General features: G+C 41.7%; 1 protein-coding gene across 1 annotated transcript in view; it reads right to left on the bottom strand.

Annotated features, from left to right (window-relative positions):
* Window positions 1-16796, bottom strand: part of LOC120438040 (ribonuclease inhibitor-like) — a 265601-nt gene that overhangs the window by 13403 nt on the left and 235402 nt on the right. Inside the window, exon 4 of the mRNA XM_039608504.1 lies at window positions 7492-7665. Coding sequence (XP_039464438.1) covers window positions 7492-7665 — 174 coding nt within the window. The remainder of the gene's footprint in view (window positions 1-7491; window positions 7666-16796) is intronic.

The raw sequence follows: 16796 nt of genomic DNA, 5'->3' as shown, positions 1-16796 counted from the left end.
AGTGTACTGAGGAATGCTCAGAACTCTACATTGGAGAGACAAAACAGCCAATTCATGGCACAACATATAAGTGCCACCTCCATGGGACAAGACTCGGCAGTTCACCTGCTTCATAAAGACAAAGGTCACTCTTTCGAGGACTCCAATGTTCACATTTTGGACAGAGAGGACAGATGGTAAGAAAGAGGAGTGAAAGAAGCCATCTACGTCTGCTGTGAGCAACCGACTTTGAACAGAGCCACATGGCCTGTAATCTTTGAACAGAGCCAGGCTGTATGCCATCTGTAATCCAGTTTTGATATCCCTTCCCAGACGCCTTAATGCCCACTGACATCCTAGGCCTTTTGACCTCAAGAAATCACATGACAGGGTGGGGCTAGGTTGCACAATGAGTTCACCCAAATACTTTCGCTGATTGTAACCTACACTCGTTTTCACACCTGGGCTTGTGTGATTAGGTAGAGCATCAGTAAGGGGTCCATGTCCCCCTTGGAGGGCACTCCGGCAGGGCTTAAATCTGGAACTCTCCACCATTTGATCTTAGAATTGAGGAACTTTCTTGGATGAGAGGTGAAACGTCTTCAAGCAACTTAAAGAAGTCTAGAAATTTTTCTTTCAATTCAATTTTATTTATATAGCACCAAATCAAAACAGCAGTTGCCTCAAGGCACTTTATATTGTACAGTAGATCGTACAATAATAGATACAGAGAAAAACCTAACAATCATATGACCCCCTATGAGCAAGCACTTTGACGACAATGGGAAGGAAAAACTCCCTTTGAACAGGAAGAAACCTCCCGCAGAACCAGGCTCAGAGAGGGGCGGCCATCTGCTGCGACCGGTTGGGGTGAGAGTAGGAAGACAGGAAAAAGACATGCTGTGGAAGAGAGAAAGAGATCAATAACAGATATGATTCAATGCAGAGAGATCTATTAACACATAGTGAGTGAGAAAGGTGACTGGAAAGGAAAAACTGAATGCATCATGGGAATGCCCCAGCAGCCTACGTCTATTGCAGCATAACTAAGGGGGGATTTAGGGTCACCTGGTCCAGCCCTAACTATATCATTTAGCAAAAAAGAAAGTCTTAAGCCTAATCTTTAAAGTAGAGATAGTGTCTGTCTGCCGAATCCAAACTGGAAGCTTGTTCAACAGAAGAGGGGCCTGAAAACTGAATAATCTCCCTCCCATTCTACTTTTAAATACTCTAGGAACAACAAGTAAGCCTGCACTGTGACAGTGAAGTGCTCTAATAGGGTGATATGGTACTACAAGGTCATTAAGATAAGATGTGGCCTGATTATTTAAGAGCTTGCATGAGAGGAGCAGAATTTTGAATTTAATTCTGGATTTAACAGGAAGCCAATGAAGGGAAGCCAATACAGGAGAAATATGCTCTCTCTTTCTAGTCCCTGTCAGTACTCCTGCTGCAGCTTTTTGGATTAGCTGAAGACTTTTCAGCAAGGTTTTTGGACATCCTGATAATAGGGAATTACAATAGTCCAGCCTGGAAGTAATAAATGCATGAACTAGTTTTTCAGCATCACTCTGAGACAGGATATTTCTAACTTTAGAGATGTTGCACAAATGGAAGAAAGCAGTCCAACATATTTGTTTAATATGTGTGTTGAAGGACATGACTTGGTCAAAAATGACTCCAAGGTTCCTCACAGTGTTACTGGAGGCCAAGTTAATGCCATCCAGAGTAAGAATCTGGTTAGATACCATATTTCTAAGATTTTCAGGGCCGAGTAAAATAACCTGTGTTTTATCTGCATTAAGAAGCAGAAAGTTAGCGGCCATCCAGGTCTTTATGTCTTTAAGACATTCCTGCAATTTAACTAATTGGTGTGTTTTATCTGGCTTCATGGATAGATAGAGCTGGGTGTCATCTGCATAGCAGTGAAAATGTATGCTATGTCTTCTAAAGATACTGCCTAGATATATTATGGCCAACAGTATCGAACACTGCACTGAGGTCTAGCAGGACAAGCACAGAGATGAGTCCACTGTCAGAGGCCATAAGAAGATAATTCATAACCTTCATTAAAGCTTTTTTTCTGTACTGTGATGAGCTCTGAAACCTGAATGGAATTCTTCAAATAAGCCATTCCTCTGCGGATGATCTATTAGGTGTTTGACAACTACTCTTTCAAAGATTTTTGATATGAAAGGATGGTTGGAGATTGGCCTATAATTAGCTAAGACAGACGGGTCTAGAGATAGCTTTACCAAACCATCAAAATATCTTTTTGACCCCATTCCCACAAAACTACTCAAAGGAGTCCTGCCATTAATTAATGCTTCAATATCAAATATGATCAACCTATCTCTAATAATTGGCTATGTACCACAGGCCAAGCTGGCTGTAGGTTTCCAGGCTCCTTAGAAATCAGTATGGTTTTCATGTTAAATCTCGTGAACTCCACCTTGAGCCTGTATTCACACCACAACTGCCTAGAAACAAAATCTGTGTGTTAATACAAACTTCACATTTGCAAACAACTGAAGGTCACACGAGCAATAAGGCTTCTAGCACTACAGACACAAGTTTGTGTTGTGCAATCTATTTCCCAAGATCATTAAAACACTATTGTTGCCATAATTTCGCCAAATCACAGATCATCCCATGTGTTTATTTTACACTACTGTGAACATTGCTTGTTCTTTGAGTAAGTCAGTCACTTGTTTTCATTCTATGAGCTCAACACTAAGATTTCCTGCAGTCACTGCACATCCTGCTTCATTTTTACTCATGTCTGTCCGTGTGATGCCAAAGTCCTCCACAAAGACCCTTAGAGGAAAAAAAAAACATTAGTCATTGGTGTATCCTCCAAGGTCAGGCCTGGATTGTACAGACTCCAGAGGTGCTGCTGTAAATCATGAAGTTAACAATCTGCTGCTGTGAAAGGAGTGACACTTGTTTCAACATGTCACGGTTCTGGGTCGGTTCGACCCAGTAGTTTGAGTTCTGATGTTTTGGTTTATTTTTGAATGATTGTTGTGTTTTTCGGGTGCTATTATTATTATTATTATTGTTATTAGAATTCTTTGTGTCTGTTTGTTCATGTTTAAGGATTTGTTCTTCGGTTGTGTCTGCTTAGTATAGGTCTAGTTCCATGTGTCATTTTCTGCCTGTCTCTCAGTGTCGAGTCTGCGTCTTTGTGTGATGGTTTCTTGTTCCTGTTTTATTGTGAAGGTCTGCGTCTCATGTAGGGATGGGTATCGAAAACCGGTTCTTGTTGAGAACCGGTTCCCACTGTTTCAATTCCTTGGAATTGTTTGCCATTTTTGCAAACGATTCCCTTATCGATTCCAGTCGCCCCGAATGACGTCACCACGTTGTGGAGCGTCATTTACCTGGCAGAGTGCCTAGGCGGCTCAAACGCTAAAAAGTTTGGTTATACTTTACGAGAACGGATGACAACAGGGCAACTTGCAATACTTGCAAAGTAGATATTTCATTTAAAGGAGGAAACACTACGAATATGCAAAAGCATTTGCTCACAAAACACGCGATAACCTTAAATGAATGTTGTGTTTTTAATTCCGCTCCGGACTCGTGAATCTCAACCCAGCAGCAGCGGTAACGTTTGCACGTCCTCTCCCGTTAATGCGGCAGGTAAATAATCAACTAACACTGCATATTATGCTAGCGCGATCTGCCTTATTACAAAACCTGCCATTACTGTGCGCTGCATTTAGGTGACCATGATGAGAGAGACAGACAGAGTAAGTGAATGTGTTTAATTGTAGGCAGGGACATTACTGGATATTCTTGTGTAATTGCTACAGAATAATTTATGTTATACTTTGTTATTGCTACAGAAGAATATTCATTTTATTATTTTACATTTACAATTTTTTTTTCCTGGGGACCCTGTGACACCCCATTGAAGAGCCGTAGGCTGTGGATCTCTTAAGATCTCACTGTTGGGTTTGTAAGGCCATGTTACTCCTAAATTTCTATCTTGTTCAAAGAGAAGATATAAAACAAAGTTCTAAGCTAATCGACCTTAGTGTTCTCCTTTTTTAAAAAGAATCGATAAGAGAATCGATAAAGAATCGAATCGTTAAACAGAATCGAAAATGGAATCGGAATCGTGAAAATCTTATCAATGCCCATCCCTAGTCTCATGTGAGTGTGTTCAGTTTTACCTCTTGTCTCGTCTCGTTAATTACTCCCAGCTGTGTCCCCCACCTGTGTGTAATCTCCCTGTGTTTCTCTGCATGTATTTAAGTCGTGTCTTCTGTCTGTTATCCCTGCTGTCTACCGTCATCCACCTCTGCTCACCGTCTTTCATGTTCATGTTCTGGTTCCTGCTCCGTAGTTTAGTTGTTTCCAGTATAGTTTAAGTTTGTCTCCGTTTGCCATTTTTTCCCTGTGCCGTGTATTTCAATAAACCACCTTCTCACCTTTACAAAGTGCCTGCATTTGGATCCTACTTGATTATCTCCACACGGCTCATCTTACTCGTCGTGACACAACACAGTATAGTTTCACATTGTATACACATTTTCCTTCTCACACAATCAGTAACACAAAAAAGTAGCAGCTAAAGTGTTAAGTCTGGTGGTCCACTCATGTGAACTTAGACCCCCAGGACTTACCCTCTGTTACAGTCAATATCCCAGACACGTGTTCTCCTCGTAAACCTATTGTCATCTGGAGAAGCTCACCTTGCATTTGCTGTCAATTAAATATTTTAGAGCACTTTTAATTCCAATCTCACAGGCCTGCCTAAAAGGAGCTGATTATTAAATCAGCACACAAAAAATCATCCGCCAGAGGGACGACACCGGACGGGTTTTCTCTAACCATTAAAACACTCCATTCAATGTTTCCTCCCTTAAATAGGAATTTCTTCCCCTGGTCTGTACTGCTCAAAGATGGTCGCTCACAGTGGACATAAATGGCTTCTTTCATTCCTCTTTCAAACAATCTGTCTGCTCTGTCCAAAATGTGAACATTGGCACAAACATTGGCACAAAGGTCACTGTAAAGAGTGACCTTTGACCTGTAGATACAGATGGACTGCTGAGTCTTGTCCCGTGGAGGTGGCTCTTCTATGTTGTGCCATGCGCTTGTGAAGTGGCTGTTTGGTCTCTCCGATGTAGAGGTCTGGGCATTCCTCACTACACTGTACAGCATGCACCACATTGTTAAGTTTGTGTTTTGGAGTTTTGTCTTTCGGGTGAACCAGTTTCTGTCTGAGTGTGTTGCTGGGTCTGAAATACACTGGGATGTCGTGCTTGGAGAAAACTCTCCTGAGTTCCTCTGATACACCGGCTACATAGGGAATGACAATGTTGTTGCGTCTGTCTTTCTTATCCTCCCTAGCTGGTGTCTGATCTTCTTTTTTGTGCATCTTTACTGACTTTATAAATGCCCAGTTAGGATAACCGCAGGTTTTGAGTGCTTCCTTGACATGCATTTATATAGTAAATAAAGAAATGCTTAATCAGCAGAAAGCATCTCACAATTTTACTATATTAACAACTAAACCTAGTGTCTGATCAGTGGTTGGTCATACCAGTCTCTTTTAGAAAAAGTTAACTTGTTGTCCAGAGAGTTATTAGCCAGCAGTGGATAAACTTAGCATTTGTTAATTTTTCCCTGTTTTAACATTGCTGAGATATGGGCATGTTCATGAGTGTAAGCATGTGTGCGTGTTAATAGGCAAGTTAATGCATGTTTGTGCAGTGGAGCTGTAGATTCAACAGAGCCTGTCTCTCTCCCAGCTCATTTTCTTCCCCAAAAAGGCATTTCCTTAAAAACTGACTTTCTCTCACATCTCTCTGCTTGTGTATGTGTGTACATTTTTTTTTTTTTTTTACTTTTGTTTGCCTTGCTCCGGACACCTTATCAATCTCCCAAATTTCAACCTAATTTTCATGTGCACTCACATTAACCACACAGCCTTCATTTTTCCTCCATGCTTTCTTCTCCTCTCATCACAGCTGTCTGTCTCCCATCTGCAGCAGTTCATAGTCGCTGGCGTGCCAGAGGCCCAGTGGGCCACTCCTCTTCGGCTTTGCCTTATCTTTCACTTTTTTCCTTTCCCATTTCAACTCCCAGTATGGGAAATGTGAAACTCATAAAGTCTTCTCGAGTCCATTCACACAGATGATGTTGCTGGTGTACCTCCCAGCTTGTAGTTTGGAGAGCATGCTTCCATCTGTGATGGTATTTGTACATGCTGCTGAATCCTTTAAGATTTAGGGCAGCGCCACTGTCTGTTCACCTGCTGCTGATTCTTGAAATCAATACTGTTGCTCTGGAACTGTAGTTTTTCTTCAGGTAGAGGTTGATTGTCCTCAAAGCTAGTCCCTTGTCCTCGTTGTCCGATTCCCATCCAGCTGCGCGCACACGCTCTCACTCCTTGTTATTCACACACACACACACACACACTCTTCTCTCCACTGCATTCCTCAGTTTCTCCACACTTCCCTTTTCTACTTTACATAGCTTCTCTGACACAACATACTCCATTCAACTCCAATCCAAACCCTTTTCTTCCCCATGGATTCAAACTAACTAGTAAAAGCTCTATACAAATACAGGCCATTTACCATTTACCAATGATGGTGGTCCCACCGACACTGGATGATTGAGTTCTGACTCCAAGTTAGTGTGTGTAGTGTAGTGACAAGCAGATAGTGTACACCCACTGGAGTAAGTGTTCTGACAGCTGCCTCTATTGTGTTTCCCCCAGGAGGAGAATGGAACAGAGGAGGGCAGCGTGCACGGGGAGTGGGAAGACATGGGAGAGGAGAGCATGAGCATGGACTTTTGGAAACGACAGGACACAGCAGTAGAGGGAGCTCACAGGGATTATTGTGTTGTTGTTATTTACTGCACTGAAAATAAAACACTTTTCATCGCAGGAGTCCTGCGATTGGGTCCTCCGTCCCCACTTCCCCACGATCTGCCAGCGCAAGCCGTGAGAATATCTTGGGGTCTTGTTCACGAGTGATGGGAGAAAGGAGCGGAGATAGACAGAGGTATTGGTGCTGCGGCTGCGGTGATGCGGTCGCTGTAACTGTTTGTTGTGGTTAAGAGAGAGCGGAGCGTCAAAGTAAAACTCTCACTTTAGCAGTCGATCTACGTTCCTACCCTCACCTATGGTCACGAGCTGTGAGTAGTGACCGAAAGAATGAGATCGCGGATACAAGCAGCGGAAATGGGCTTCCACCGGAGGGTGGCTAGCCTCTCCTGTAGATAGGGTGAGAAGATAGGCCATCAATCAAGCATTACCCAGCATGCTGTGCTGCAGTGTGCAGCGAGCCATATATTGAATATCACTATTTGAAATGTGAACATTGTTCTGCTACAGTCAATGAACTAAACCAGAGAAGAAGAAAACAGACTTTGCCATGAAGATCCTTGGTGTGGATCGGTATAATATCAGCCTTATAACTGCAGTTTAGTCTCAGCACAACTTTCACATCATATTCATCTCAGCACAACTAAAACATGGTGACTGACCTCAGAGTTTTAAGTCGACATCCTGGATTCTCCAGAAAACCACATAACTGCTTCACTCCTGAATCGTGCAGCTTGTTCCAGCTAAGGTCCAGCTCGCTCAGATGGGAGGGGTTGGAATTCAGTGCTGCTGCCAGAGAATCACAGCTGATCTCTGACAAACCACAGTTCTCCAATCTGTATAAAGAATGAATGATGTAAGTTTATTAGACAAAGTGTGTGCTTTCAATTTCATTTCAATTCAATTCAATTTTATTTATATAGCGCCAAATCACAAAAAGTCGCCTCAAGGTGTGCTTGAAATCATTCAGTGTTATATAATCTTTTCAGAGCTGAAGAAAGTTCAGAATGTAGAAGTTTAGAAAATGGAAACTCCAAACAGCTTAAGCCAATAGGAAGCAGCTTCAAACAAATACAACAAAAGAAAAAAAACATTTTTCATAAAAACATGAAAAAGTCATGTTTTTCCTTCAAGGAACTACATGGCTTCACTTTTAAGGTGAAGTGTGAAAGAAATTGACATATTTGAAGTCCAACAACACCTTTTTCCAGTCACATTATTAAAGCAGACAACCTATAAGCTCATTTTCATTCCAACAAGTCATCTTCTGACCTGGACTAACAACACTGGTCTCTATATGCAGCTGGCTGTGAGACCAGTGCTCAGGGACCATCACTGAAAGAACATCACACACAAATGTGCTTCCAGCACTTTCACACAAACATCTACTGTCATTTTTTTCACCAAACTCTCTGGATCCTGTATTGGAAATTCAAATGGTCAGACAAAAGAGGGTTATGAGGGAATATGATGAAATGTTGTGTATTAGCGGGAAGTTATTAAATCATTTTCCTCATAATCCAAACAAACTTCAAAAGATTGAAAAACACATTCTTACAAACTCAGTTTGGGACATTTATCAGCAGGATAACCCTGATGTTTAATGTCAGCCATGTTTGCATATTTCACACAATAATCAAACCAAGTGGTTACTAAGAAACTTCATCATATTATTGTTCAACAAGTCCCAGGGTTCGTCTGGGAACTTGTAGAACTGCGGTACTTTACAAATGATTAGAGTCTAAAGTCAGAATATGATCAACGCAGTTCTACATCAACACAAATTTAAAAATGTTTGTGATCAAACTGCATCAGATTATTGTTGATCATCAAAAATCCTCAGGCTCAGGTAAGCAATGATTTCCAGTTTTTTTTTTACTGTGAAACATGAGTAGCATGACAGCTAAGTGTCAGCTTCTTCTTCTCATTCTTCATCATTAATCACACTTTTTTTCCATTCATGTCCTCATCACATTTACTTTTTAACACTATTACAGTCACAGATTCATTCAAACACATGATACATACAGATACATACATACATCATACAGAGATGAGGAGCACACATCTGTTAGCTCAGTGGTTCCCAAACATTTTTCGCTTGGCCCTCCTTTTTCTTTTTCTTTTTTACAAGAAACGGTCAATGATCGATTTTGTAATCCTATCACCAGACCTGCGACCATATGTTCTGGACACTCGGGTAGAGAGAGGGGCTGAGCTGTCAACTGATCGCCACCTGGTGGTGAGTTGGATCAGGTGGCGGGGGATGATGCTGGACAGACCTGGTGCACCTAAACGCGTAGTGAGGGTGTGCTGGGAACGTCTAGCAGAGGCCACGGCCCGCGAGATCTTCAACGCACACCTCCGGCAGAGCTTCAACAGCATTCCGAGGGAGACTGGGGACATTGAGTCCGAATGGACCATGTTCAGCATCTCCATTGCCGAAGCTGCTGCATTGAGCTGTGACCGCAAGGTGGTTGGTGCCTGTTGTGGTGGTAATCCCCAAACCAAATGGTTTGGTTAGCCGGTGGGACTCCGGAGGCACCTGACAGGTATCGACAGACCAAGCGGAATGTGGCAAAAACCTGAGTTTTTGCCTGAAGCAAAAACTTGGGTGTGGGAGGAGTTCAGAGAGGCTATGGAAAAAGACTTTCGGACTGTCTCGAAGAGATTCTGGCAAACCGTCAGGCGTCTCAGGAGGGGAAAGCGGTGCTCTACCTGCACTGTGTATAGTGCTGGCGGAGCGCTGCTGACTTCGACTGAGAAAATTGTCGGGCGTTGGAAGGAATACTTTGAGCACCTCCTTAATCCCACTGACACGTCTCTGAGGAGGAAGAAGAGTCTGGGAATGAAGGGGATGACCCGCCAATTTCCGGAGGCGAGGTCACTGAGGCAGCTAAACAACTCCTTGGTGGCAGAGCCCCTGGTTGTTGACGAGGTCCGCCCCGAGTTCCTGAAGGCTCTGGACGTTGTAGGGCTGTCCTGGTTGACACACTTCTACAATGTTGAATGGCGATCAGGGGCAGTACCCCTGGACTGGCAGACCGGGGTGGTGGTCCCCATCTGGTGCTGTGAGAATATTGGGTGTCTGGCCCATTTCTACAGGCCATTCGATCCCTGTACAGCCATTGCAAGAGCTTGGTTCGCATTGCCGGCAATAAGTCTGGCTCATTCCCGGTGGGTGATGAACTCCACCAGGGCTGCCCTTTGTCACCTATTCTGTTCATAATTTTTATGGACAGGATTTCTAGGCGCAGCCAAGTGGCGGAGGGCTTTCACTTCGGTGGCCTCAGAATCTCTTCTCTGCTTTTTGCGGATGATGTGGTTCTGTTGGCTTCATCAAGTGATGGCCTCCAGCTCGCACTGGAATGGTTCGCAGCCGAGTGTGAAGCAGCAGGAATGAGGATCAGCACCTCCAAATCTGAGGCCATGGTTCTCAAGGGTGGAGTGCCCACTCCGGGTCGGGGATGAGCTCCTATCCCCAAGTGGAGGAGTTCAAGTATCTCAGGGTCTTGTTCGGAAGTGATGGGAGAAGGGAGCCGGAGATCGACAGATAGATTGGTGCTGCAGCCGCATGATGCGGACGCTGCACCAGTCCTTCGTGGTGAAGAGGGAGCTGAGTGTAAAAGCAAAGCTCTCAATTTACCGGTCGATCTACAAACACAAACAGTGTTTGTGAAATAAAAATCAAGGATGTGGGATACTGTTTGTCCGTGATTTTGGCAGCCCAGCGCATGTTCCCGATGCAGGGAAACAAATTCTGCTGGGGAGACCGACCTTGGCACTTGTGCAGGTGAAGCTAAAAGGCAAGACATTTTCTAGTCTTTGGCTTGGAAGGAAGTTGGTTTGGAAACATATTTGGCAATTCTTCATTTTCTGCTTTCCATTTGTGTGGGAGCCCCATCAGAAACATGTCCATTATACTGGCATTGTCCAACCCTTTTTAAAAAAATGTTGTAGTTTTTTTTTTTTTCATTCATACCGCGCCCTCCCTGCAATGGCATTGCCCCCACACTTTGGAAGCCTGTTTGTTACCTCTTCTTTCTTTCACGGTTAAGCTTGTACACTGAGCTGATTGACACTCTGAGTCATTTCCTCATTTATAAAGTCAAAGCTCAGAGCATAGAGTTCATCTGTACACGTTTACCTGGTTACAAAGCAGAAATCACAGTTAAACATTAGTTTGCTAAACATGAAGCTCGTACAGCCAATCAGCCATCAATATACATAAGGATGGGGATGGCAATGACAACTGCTATGTACACTTTAATTTTTGACAATATATACAATATAATACTTAAAGGAAGACACTCCACTTTTTTTGGAAATAGGCTCATTCTCCATTACACTCAGAGTTAAAAAATGCAGCGTCTTCTTTCTAGATCCGTACGTTAATAGGGCTCTGGAGCGTGATCTTACGGGATGGGGCATAGCCAGGATTTTTGGTCAAGGCGCCATATTAGCAGGCCAAACAAATGCTTGCTGTGTGGTCGGTTGTAATGTTAGATTGCACTACCGGCAAGGGAATAAGCTTGAAAATGCGCTCTCTTTTCATTGTTTCCTCACCTGGAAGCATCATGAGGGAGCTTATGTATCGGATGTTACCAAAAGAAGGCTTCTAGCCTGGAAAGCAGCTGTGAGACAAGCTGATATTCAGTTCTCTACCATCCCCAGATATCTGTTGGTGTGCTACAGTATTTTCATTCTGGTAAGTTCTAAATAAGTTCATATTACTCTTTATAGCCTGTTAGTTTCATTTTCAATGCGCTCTGAGGTAATAGCAAATTAGAACAAACATCCTAATGAGTGATTTTGCAGAACTACCTTCTATTTATAAAGCTGCTAATTATTTTGTATCCAGCACTTGTCATGTAATTAATATCGTCAGTATCCTTATTTTCTCATTATATTGTTTTATGTACTTTAATAATGAAGGTTTGTAAAGCAAGGCCACTTTTGACTCACAAACTAAGTGCTCAGCCAGACTGAAAAGAGGAAGTGTAGAGCTGTGTAGCATATAAATACACGAAGCCAGACAGAAAAGAGGAACTTTGTCATATAAGGAATGTTGGTATCGAAACTGTCTGACGTGTAAAGTACCGAAATAACACCATATAAGACACATGTTGAGCTTGTAATGTTAGAGATCCTGCAACTTGTGTTTGGGCTGTGCAGGGGTCTCTCTCTTCTGGAAGATGATTGAATAAAAAGAAATATAAATGTTTTAACACACTATGAGTCAGTTTTCTCTGTTCTATCATGGGGACAAAAGAATCGGGGTTAATACACTACACATGGGGCACTACGAAAGCTCTGCTTCAAACTACATGCTACATACCACCATGCCAATCAGATTACTTCTTCCATGTGAGGGTGAAAAGTTGACCCTCCTGGATAAGATGGCAAAGGTTTGCTGCGTTTTGGTGAACATCTGCCCCAGTGTGGTAGTAAAACCAGGGAAAAACGCTCTTGTTAAATAGTCTTAAAAGTATTGTGCTGTATAGTGATAAGTTTTCAAAAGAGACAGTAAATTACAGAATGCTAGTAGTGGGTGATATTATTTAAATGCTGTCATGATTTTATGTGAACATTTTGTCATTTGTAAACTACAAACGACATGGATTCTACATTATAACTGATGTGATGTTGTACAAAGTGGTTTTAATTTTTTTAAAAAGGCAAACATTTATTTGTTTCTTTATTCAACTTTTGAACAGTGGTTCTTAGTAAGTACATATTCAGTAAATGCAAATTATTTACATGGCCCCCTAAATATAACATTATGGGTTATTCAGAACAGAACTATGCTTGGAAAAATATTTTCCCATCAGTTGAGACAACTCTTCCACAGTAGCAGGTGGAATTTTTCTTTTTTTGAGGATGGCTTCTTTCTCTCTCAATTAAAACATAAACAGACCATTTGTAGTGACAGGAGAAGTCTATCTTATGGCCAACCACTGACTGTATCTTGGTCATATTACCCAGCAAAACCCAGTATGCAGGTTCATCTGTAACAGTCCTTGTGCCACGGATCCTCACTATTGCTTTAAACAGAAGAGCAGCGACATGGGTGCAGGTCTCCGCGACTCCGGCCATACAGGTGCAGTGGGCTGGTTCATTCAGTCTTTGAGATTTCAGTACCTGAAACACACAAAGACAAAGTTCATTTAAAGACAAGAACTTTAATGAGCCAAGGCCGACACAGATGTGTTTAATCTACTTTCAAATCCATTCATCATAAATGTAACAAACACAGTGTTTTTATGTATCTGTCTATAGAACGCTGCATGTTACATTCTAAATCTGTCTGTTTCTTTAGCATAAAGTTCGACTTTAAGTGACAATTATGGACACGTAATATGATACAGAGATTCTGCAGGTCATTGATCAATGTATAAAACTAAAATAGAATGTGTTTTTAGTTACACAGGACACAAACAAGGAAGCAAGATGTGTAATTATGATTATTTATAATAAATATGAATTAATTAGTGCAATTTCTTTAACCATAGACAATGACTAAATCCTTCAGCACAATGTCACATCAGTGCACTGAACTATGTTATCCATTTAACAGAGCCTCAGCATGTTCTCAGTGTAATTTCCCCCTCATGAATGAATTTATGCTTGCACTAATCTGAATGTTCTGGGGAAATCAAACGCATTTTACTCGCACTAATCAAACTGACTTACCTTTGTTTGAATGATGGCGTACTCACAACGTGGCGGCCTAAACATAGCCAAATCTTGTACCCAGTCCTTGGTGAATTGGATGTGCACCTCCAGAGATTTATAATTGCGAAATTGGTTCGCCGTGTATGCGCTGACTCCACAGACAAGGTACGAGCTTAGATCATGCGGTCAATAGCGGTTGGTCTTCAGGGTTTCTACTCCACTGCCGTATTTCATACGGGTCCACATTTCCAATGCATGCAATTTTTTTACAAGTATCGTCTCTTTGCATCTGGAAACAATCTGTCTCTATACCGTCCTTTTTCTTTTGAGCTACTTTTCAGAATGGTTCGTAGCAATCTTGTTTTTATTCGTGGCCTGCCAATATGGTGCTGGGCTCCCACAATGCATTGCGGCATTGCATCAACTCCAAAGCCCTTTGCGTGCAGGAGAGTATGCACATGAGCATTGCCATGGTGATTTTAAAAATAAAGATAAAATGAAAAGTAATTAATAAAAAGTAAATATTTAAATATTCCCACAAATGTGCAATGAACGTGCAAAAATTCTATTTATTAGTTGTTGCTGTTTCTTTCTTTCTTTCTTTCTAAGCGGCAATTTTCGATTTTTGAAAAATGAAAAGCGACATCTAAATGAATAATTAGCGCATGGAGAAGCGGAATTCCGACAGTGAGAGGAACGGCCGGATAGAGGAGACGGGAAGAAACAAGCCGATTATGTTCGCGTTAATTAAGTGGTTGAAAGATGTAAAATTCTCAATTCTGCCAACTTAACATATACAAGATTTTAATAAGGATGAATAATTAGCCGGCATGGAGGAAGCGGACCTTTATTTGGTGGAGTGGCGAGAAGGAGCCAAAAGGCAGGGGTGGCCAGTCTATGAAGCCTCCATCATCAAGATAGCAGGTGCCTTTTCTCAAATATTACTTTATTCTCGCTTATTTGGCACGGAAGTGTAGAGCTGCCACCCAGGCAAAAGAAAAATAGAAGTATATCACGTTATAACGTGAAAAGTTTATTGTGCTAACACTATCAGGTCTTGTTCACATGTTTGTCCTTCGCCAAGAGGAGTTGAACTCCAGGTACTGTGAGAGTATCTTTTCAGCTTGTTGCATGGCTAACAGTCCACTTCTTGGTCCGCTGTCTTGAAGAGCATGCGATCAAACTCCCTCCATGGATATTATATTCTGTATAATATACTTTTCACGTTTGAACAATGTAATATCACGTTATTACAATATACATAATTAGCACGTTTGTACAATATTGTGCGAACGTGCTAATTATGTATATTGTAATAACTTGATATTATATTATACAAACATGAAAAGCATAATGTTAGAACACTAAACTTTTCACGTTATAACGTGATATAGCGCTATTTTTCTTTTGCCTGGGTGGCAGCTCCACGCTTCCATAATTTGGTCATCAAAATATGTAACTTAATTAATTATTTTGTGACGTACTTTAGCCCTTTCTTATTATTCTGCCTTCTCAGAAAGGGAAAAAATTACAAATAAAACTGTTTACACTTTTTATACAGGGAGTGCAGAATTATTAGGCAAGTTGTATTTTTGAGGAATAATTTTATTATTGAACAACAACCATGTTCTCAATGAACCCAAAAAAACTCATTAATATCAAAGCTGAATGTTTTTGGAAGTAGTTTTTAGTTTTTAGGACAATTCCACACATGGCATGCAGATTTCAGTTTGTCTTTTTAGTTTTAGCTATTTTAGGGGATATCTGTGTGTGCAGGTGACTATTACTGTGCATAATTATTAGGCAACTTAACAAAAACAAATATATACCCATTTCAATTATTTATTTTTACCAGTGAAACCAATATAACATCTCCACATTCACAAATATACATTTCTGACATTCAAAACAAAACAAAAACAAATCAGCGACCAATATAGCCACCTTTCTTTGCAAGGACACTCAAAAGCCTGCCATCCATGGATTCTGTCAGTGTTTTGATCTGTTCACCATCAACATTGCGTGCAGCAGCAACCACAGCCTCCCAGACACTGTTCAGAGAGGTGTACTGTTTTCCCTCCTTGTAAATCTCACATTTGATGATGGACCACAGGTTCTCAATGGGGTTCAGATCAGGTGAACAAGGAGGCCATGTCATTAGTTTTTCTTCTTTTATACCCTTTCTTGCCAGCCACGCTGTGGAGTACTTGGACGCGTGTGATGGAGCATTGTCCTGCATGAAAATCATGTTTTTCTTGAAGGATGCAGACTTCTTCCTGTACCACTGCTTGAAGAAGGTGTCTTCCAGAAACTGGCAGCAGGACTGGGAGTTGAGCTTGACTCCATCCTCAACCCGAAAAGGCCCCACAAGCTCATTTTTGATGATTCCAGCCCAAACCAGTACTCCACCTCCACCTTGCTGGAGTCTGAGTCGGACTGGAGCGCTCTGCCCTTTACCAATCCAGCCACGGGCCCATCCATCTGGCCCATCAAGACTCACTCTCATTTCATCAGTCCATAAAACCTTAGAAAAATCAGTCTTGAGATATTTCTTGGCCCAGTCTTGACGTTTCAGCTTGTGTGTCTTGTTCAGTGGTGGTCGTCTTTCAGCCTTTCTTACCTTGGCCATGTCTCTGAGTATTGCACACCTTGTGCTTTTGGGCACTCCAGTGATGTTGCAGCTCTGAAATATGGCCAAATTGGTGGCAAGTGGCATCTTGGCAGCTGCACGCTTGACTTTTCTCAGTTCATGGGCAGTTATTTTGCGCCTTGGTTTTTCCACACGCTTCTTGCAACCCTGTTGACTATTTTGAATGAAACGCTTGATTGTTCGATGATCACGCTTCAGAAGCTTTGCAGTTTTAAGACTGCTGCATCCCTCTGCAAGATATCTCACTATTTTTGACTTTTCTGAGCCTGTCAAGTCCTTCTTTTGACCCATTTTGCCAAAGGAAAGGAAGTTGCCTAATAATTATGCACACCTGATATAGGGTGTTGATGTCATTAGACCACACCCCTTCTCATTACAGAGATGCACATCACCTAATATGCTTAATTGGTAGTAGGCTTTCGAGCCTATACAGCTTGGAGTAAGATGCATGAAGAGGATGATGTGGACAAAATACTCATTTGCCTAATAATTCTGCACTCCCTGTATATAATAACTATCAACACCTATTCACATTTAATTTGACTTTCACAGAAATCCCACCTCTCCTTCTGGCTACAGAGTACTTACTTACCAAGGTTAGAAACAAAGCACAGTTATGCTTTATTAGTATTCACTAATTGC

The sequence above is a fragment of the Oreochromis aureus genome, linkage group 3 (assembly GCF_013358895.1).
Source record: "Oreochromis aureus strain Israel breed Guangdong linkage group 3, ZZ_aureus, whole genome shotgun sequence".
NCBI lineage: Eukaryota > Metazoa > Chordata > Actinopteri > Cichliformes > Cichlidae > Oreochromis > Oreochromis aureus.
The sequence above is the reverse complement of the archived record's forward strand: the minus strand, read 5'-3'. Positions and strand labels throughout refer to the sequence as shown.